This window comes from Elephantulus edwardii, unplaced genomic scaffold, assembly GCF_000299155.1.
Source record: "Elephantulus edwardii isolate Elephantulus edwardi_28Jun2011 unplaced genomic scaffold, EleEdw1.0 scaffold00308, whole genome shotgun sequence".
Taxonomy (NCBI): Eukaryota; Metazoa; Chordata; class Mammalia; order Macroscelidea; family Macroscelididae; genus Elephantulus; species Elephantulus edwardii.
Genome location: NW_006400058.1, coordinates 1,621,123 through 1,627,934, shown reverse-complemented (window position 1 = coordinate 1,627,934; position 6,812 = coordinate 1,621,123). Strand labels below are relative to the sequence as shown.

The 6,812-nt window shown below is 45.3% G+C and overlaps 1 protein-coding gene and 1 pseudogene across 1 annotated transcript in view; both read left to right on the top strand.

The window, feature by feature from the left end:
- Window positions 1-3,625, top strand: part of HNRNPL (heterogeneous nuclear ribonucleoprotein L) — a 15,992-nt gene extending 12,367 nt beyond the window's left edge. The window contains exons 8-13 of the mRNA XM_006901114.1: window positions 19-157; window positions 1,350-1,471; window positions 1,761-1,962; window positions 2,849-2,906; window positions 3,004-3,099; window positions 3,567-3,625. Of these exons, the coding sequence (XP_006901176.1) occupies window positions 19-157; window positions 1,350-1,471; window positions 1,761-1,962; window positions 2,849-2,906; window positions 3,004-3,099; window positions 3,567-3,625 (676 nt within the window). The remainder of the gene's footprint in view (window positions 1-18; window positions 158-1,349; window positions 1,472-1,760; window positions 1,963-2,848; window positions 2,907-3,003; window positions 3,100-3,566) is intronic.
- Window positions 3,626-5,328: 1,703 nt separating this feature from the next.
- The window catches only part of LOC102856840, a 20,463-nt pseudogene continuing 18,979 nt past the window's right edge, over window positions 5,329-6,812 (top strand).

Here is a 6,812-nt window from a genome sequence, read left to right as displayed (position 1 = left end):
CGTTATGTCCCTCAGTAGGGGCATATCCCCTCCCCCACCACCCGAGTATGGCCCCCACGCCGACAGCCCCGTGCTCATGGTCTATGGCTTGGATCAGTCTAAGATGAACTGTGATCGCGTCTTCAATGTCTTCTGCTTGTATGGCAATGTGGAGAAGGTGAGCTTCCGTTAGGTCCCCCAACTTTATTGTAGACCCGGCAGGTCTGTGTCCCTGTCAGGGAGGCTTAAGACTCTTGCTTGTTGACAAAGACATAGTGGGTAACACCATTATTGCAGAGCACCAGCAGTAGACAGGTTTTGTTCATTAAATGTGATTGTGTTAGCATTAAAGAAACCAGGTATAAAAGTACTTAACCGTCTAGTCCCCACTAAACCTACAGTCTTGTTTCTTGACATTTCATACTACACACAGAAAATTGATCTCAGCATTTTGCATTAACGATGTACATTTGGCAGCAATGAAAACTGAGGTGTGGGGCCAGAGTTAAGGCTGACCCATTATGGTTAAGGTTGTGTGAACTTGCCTGGGCCATTACTTTCTGGCTTGACAGTTACGTAATGATGACTTTACCCTGCACTTTGTGATTCAAGGGTTAGTCCCATTGTCCTGTAACTGATTTGCGTTACACCCTAAGCTTTGGAACTTCTGTGAGCAGTGAGAATACTTAACATTTTAACACGTCATGAGTGTCTTACCTATTAAAGATTACAGTGAAAGGATTTCCTGTGTAAAATGTGATCTAGCCACATTATTTTCTGCCTGCCTTAGGAAATAATTGAGTCAAACCAACCTGAATTTGCAATCCTTGGCCTGGCCAACCTGTTACTAATAGACATTAACAAATTTAACATTGTTTACATGTCTGCCCCAGGGACTGACTGACAAGAGTAGAAATGTATAACTTAATTTTCATAGTAATTCATAAGGGGACAAATGAGATCTAGATAAAATAAATCAAGTTATTTAGTCCTTGTGTGGAAGCAATAACTTAAGTAAAATGGCTTGACTCTAGAACTGTCACATACTCATTTTCTAAGTTAATGTGTTTGATATACCATAATTGTGTATATATAACAAGGTTTTAGGGAATAGGTGGTTATTGTACTCTGTACACGCATAATTTTGTTTGTTTTCTTTTTAAATGGTTTAGTAGTGGGTCCTGGCTTCTGCTGCCACCTGGGGTTGAGAGCTCACTTTGGGTCACTGTGCTCCTGAGCTTTTGGCCACAGGTAGAGAAATCGAAGCTTAGGTCTTGAAGAAGTTAGCTACTTGTAACCTCGATTGGGTAGAAGGGCATGTGGAAGCTCAGCAGAGCACTGTCTGTAGCTGCTGTCTTCTCTCCACTAAGGTGAAATTCATGAAAAGCAAGCCAGGGGCTGCCATGGTAGAAATGGCTGATGGCTATGCCGTCGACCGGGCCATCACCCACCTCAACAACAACTTCATGTTTGGGCAGAAGCTGAATGTCTGGTAAGTTCCTTCATCTCCCTACCCTGGGGAAAGGAAGAGAAAGAGAGCAGATCTTGCCCTGCACACTGTCACTGTTTGGACAGCTTTTGAGTGAGGGTAGTCCAGCTGTCCTCCGAAGCATTGGGAGAATGCAGCTTAGTATTGGCTGTTGAGCAAGGTTCTCCTAAGGCACTCAGCACTGTCAGACGGGTGTAGTGCCACTTGTGCTCCTACGTGGTGGCCACAGTGTGGGGCTTAAGGTACAACTTTGTTTGAATCTGACAAAGGGCTCTTCTTTTTCTTCCAATAGTGTCTCCAAGCAACCAGCCATCATGCCTGGTCAGTCATACGGGCTAGAAGACGGGTCTTGCAGTTACAAAGACTTTAATGGCTCAAGAAACAATCGATTTTCCACCCCGGAGCAGGCAGCCAAGAACCGCATCCAACACCCAAGCAATGTGCTGCATTTCTTCAATGCTCCCCTGGAGGTGACCGAGGAGAACTTCTTTGAGGTGGGTACTGTTGAGGTTTCTCAGCTAGTGGCACACAGGCATTTAAGTATATTTAGCCTTTGGAATCTGTTGAATTCTGGTCTGCCAGGCCCTGGGTTTAAGTCATGCCGGGGCAGACTGGCATCCTGTCTATAGGCGAGAAGGGTGCTAGACCTTTACCAACAATAGGTGCCCTGGTGGTGGTGGTATGGATAAAGCAGAGCGTTGTTAAAGGTTGGGAGATTGAATCTACCAACCATTCTTCTGTGAGTTCAGGATGCAGTGAGGCAGTCCACTGCCACAAAGATTCCCAGGTTTGGGAACTTGGCGGAGTCACGGAGTTGAAATCATAGCCATCCCATGGGAGGATTTGGTTTCTGCCAACAGTAATTTCTTCTTTTCCTCTGCTTGTCAGCATATTGCAAGGCAGATTTCTCAGATTAAAACATGAAATTGCAGGCTTGAAACATCCACCTTAACAAGGCCCCAGAATGCTTAGGTTACATGAGAAGTGGTGAGGGAATCAGGGCAGCTGCAGCTGGTGGGCACAGATGGACATAGGATGTTCTTCAGGAAACACTTAATGCCATTGCACTCACATAGTAGTGTGGAGCTGTTAATACTGTGGTTACATACCATGGAGTCAGAACCAACTCAAGTTGTAGGTGACCCTCAGAAGGTTTTCAGAGGCTGTAAATCACATGAGAGGAGTTAATAGATTGGAAATGCTGTTCTAAGGGTTGGCATGGCAACTCCTTATTAGAGCTCCCCGTCTTTGGCAACATTGACTTCATCTTTTGTCATATGAAAAGCTAGAAACCCCTTTTCAGCCAAATTCAAGTGTCACATGGGGCATGCTCTGCTTGACTTCTGGCACCACTTGTTTCTGAGTCTCATCTCTTTGTAGATCTGTGACGAGCTAGGAGTGAAGCGGCCATCTTCTGTGAAAGTGTTCTCAGGCAAGAGTGAGTATGCTGCTCCCACCTTACTCTCCCAGTGTCTGTGCATCAGGTTCTGCTTGCTCCAGCTGACTGGAATCTTTGTCTCCTGCTTTCTAATCAGGTGAACGCAGCTCCTCTGGGCTGCTGGAGTGGGAATCCAAGAGTGATGCCCTGGAGACACTGGGCTTCCTGAACCATTACCAGATGAAAAACCCAAGTGAGTGTGTGTCTGCAGTTGTCTTCCCTAGCTGCCTAATATATTCTGGCTTAGGGCCAGAGCAGACAGCCCCAGAGAGTCCATGCTGCCAACACAGACACGGGCAGGAGAAACCTGATCACCAGGAGAGGAGCCTGTTTGCTGCTACCCACTCTTCCACCTTGGAGTTGTAGTGTATCCTCCTGGGATCTGGCATTTTCTCAGCAGAGTAGTAGGGTTACACTAGTTGCCAGGTCCATTTGTCCACCTTCCTGGGCAGATGAGATTTATGTCTACAGTGTAGTGAGATTGACTGTGGGGAAGAAGAGGGTGAGAAATTCTTTGTGCATTATAACTTGTTTGAAGTCTTCTGACAGTGACAACTTAGACCCATGCTGTTGAGCAGCAAAAAATGAAGTGTGTGCAGAATGGGAAATGAGCTGGGATGAAAGGGGCATGGCTAACCCTGTCTTCTCTTTCTTCTGCAGATGGGCCATATCCATACACCCTGAAGTTGTGTTTCTCCACTGCTCAGCATGCCTCCTAATTAGGTGTCCAAGAAGATTCCCATCAGAGCAGGAAAAGCAATTTTCGTTTTTTGCTGTTTCTTGTTTTTAGATTGCTTTCTCTTTTGTTTGGTGGGTTTGGCTCTTTTTTTGGTGTTTTTATTTCCCCCCAGAAGTTCTTGTATTTCTTTTTTTAATACTAGGTTAGTAGAGGCTTAACCATAACAGAAATGCCGGCAGTCTTGAGGGGGTGGGGGAGGGGAACTGATATCTCCCAAGATTAACCTTCACTTAAAAAAATTATTGTACATGTGATTTTTTTTTTCCTTTTTCTTCCTCCCTCTTCATACATTTGTGCTATTCATGTACTCTTGGCACATTTCAATAAAATTGTTTGGAAAATAAACATAGCTTTTACTGGTAATTTTCATGTTGGTGTGTCTCCTTTACCTGTCATCAGTTTATATCAAGTAAGGTGTGCACTTCTGGCCTCTTGTAGGCCCGTAGTGTAATGCAGGGCCCTATGTGACAATCACTAACTCTGACAGCACCTGTTTATATAAGGTTAGGAATAAAATTGTGCATAGAGATAATTCAGCTGTCCCCAGAATAGTGTATTACTGTTCTGTATCTTTCTGTTAAACTACATAGTAGTTTCCCTTTTTTTTTTTTTTTTTCAGTATGGAAGAGGGAGCTCTAGTGGCAGAAAGCTGTGCTGCAAACCAAAGGCTCACAGAATCCACCAGATGCTCTGCTGGAGAAGGTGGGGCAATCTTCTGTGCCTGTCAGATCCAATTTGATGGTATACAACAATTAAAACAGTATGGATAGCCTCTTCCCCCTCCCCCCCCCAAAGAGTCATGTGTCATAGTCCAGCAGGTCTTCAGAGGTTGAATACCTCATGGGACGAGATGGCCCATCTCACAGCTGGTGGATTTCCACTGCCTGTTTTTGAGTGGGCCTCAGCAGTGCAACTCCTTATTCCCTCCGCCACCAGAGCTCCCATCTGGTCTGCAGAAGAGACATGTCCCCACTGCCTGGACACCTGTTGGCTGTCATGGTAAACAACATTCCTAAATCATCTGATAGCATCTTGTGTACTATTCCAAGTTTTATTTTAAAATACGGATGTTTAATTGCCAATTAAATAGATTGGGTAGTGATTCTCCAAAACAGAACATGTACTTTTGAGCCGCAGCACCACTGAATCCCAATCTTGAATGACTTCCCCTTGCAGTCTATTTCCTCTGTGCAGAAAAATAGACCTCGAGTCGTGGATATCCAAACAAAGGAGGAGGCGCTCTGATGGCCTAATGGAAAGAAACTGCGCTACAAATTCCGATAAATCAGACATACAATCTGTCCAGCACTGACCTATTTACATTTTTTATGGGTAAATTTATAACCCTAAAGGTTAGCTACTATTTTTTGTTTCCTTCTGCTTAACACGGTAGATAATTAAAAATTTCGATCTCTAAAGTTAACACCCACACAGAAACTTCAACTGTAGTCAAACTGTTCTTGGGCCAGATTCTTAGGGGTGGAATTAACTGGGCTAAAAGAGTACATTGTTAAGACTTGACAACTACCTGGGATCAAGTGTCCGCCTCTAATTCTCTAGAACTCAGCTGATTTCCACAGCCCAGCAGGTGGGAGGGAAAGAGGCAGCTTCCGGTTGCCCTTAGTTAAGATGGTGGACGAGGCATGCGATATGGGCAGTCTGGTTCCGATGCTCTCACCCGACATGGCAGCTCTCCGTGCCCGCCCCCTTCGCGTCCAGCCAACCTTTTACACCGAGTCGAAATGGCGGCCGTCCCTAAAGCTCACACTCCGGAGCCTGCGGTGTGAGGAAAGTGCTTGTCAGTGGTCAGGGACTCGGGCTCTGTGTGCTCCGATCTGGAGAACCATCTAATTTTGTGTTCCAATTTGAGATCGCTGATGATGCAATATCCCTAATCTGAGGCCAGTCCCTCGATCAAAGGTCAGAGGTAGTTCTCAAACTGAAAGCATGGGGACAACCCCCCCTAGTCTTGAAGTCTCCGAAAGGATTGTGCTCCCCAGTCCAGAGCCTGAGGAAAGTGCACTCAGCTCTTGCAGGTGCCCTGTCACCTACCTGGGTCTTTGGAGAGTACCTTCCAGATTGGAAGGTCCTTTTTCCTCAGGCAGGGACCGTCAAAGATTTTCTTTCTCTTCTCAGGGCTTGTGGCCTGGATCCTGTCAGGTCTCCATTTAGCCTTCACCCCATGGGTACTATGAAGATGAGGCCTCTAAAGCAGACAGACCCCACAAAGGCCCCTGGCCACAGCTGAGTCTCTGCAGGTGAAGTCAGCCCACAAGCACATCCTGCACGTGCAACTAAGCTAGCCAGAGAAGAGGAACGCCTTGTATATCCTGGAAGACTGCCTGCAGGAAGAGGCAGAAGCCAACGGATGGGGTTGGGTTGAAAAGTAAGGATAGATGTGTATAGCTCTTTTCTCCGAGGTGGTGGAGTGCTTCAACAGGTTAGCACAGGACTCTGAATGCCGCTCAGTGGTCACCTCTGGAGCTGGGAAAGTGTTCTCTTTAGGTACCACTTTACTTCATTAACCTCTCCCACCTCTTCCTGGAATGCAGCAGTGCTTCTGTAAGGTAGATTTGAGGAACTTCTGCTGGTGTCTTTTATCTTTATTATCGTCCTGATTTAAAACATTCAGTATGATAAAGTAGCTCAACAGAACATGGCCAAGTCGAGGGTTTCCAGACTGGCACAAAACATTAACCTCTGAGTCTTAGTCTGGATGCCTGTAAACTGTATGTCCTCTAGTAAAACCTGCAAAAGCCAGAATCTGTGTAAGGCAGAAACCTGTCAGAGAATGAAAGCAATATTTTCCCTAGTACTAGAACAACAGAAATGTGATAAGACTGTATTAGGTCAAAGGCAGCCCTGTTGCATTCTGGCTCTCATAGGTTTCACTATTATCCATGCAATTTCATGACATGCATGTCAAGTTACAAACCAACCACTCAATCAAATACCCATCACTGTTGAATCAGAGCGCTTCATAAAAGTTTAAATGGTTCCCAACAACAAATGAATGGATAGAGAAGCTGTGGTATATTCACACAATGGATTACTATGCTGCATTGAGAAACAAGGAACTCATGCAATATTATTCAAAATGGGTGACCCTGGAGGACATTATGCTGAGTGAAATATCTCAGTCACAAAAGAACAAATACTGCATAGTG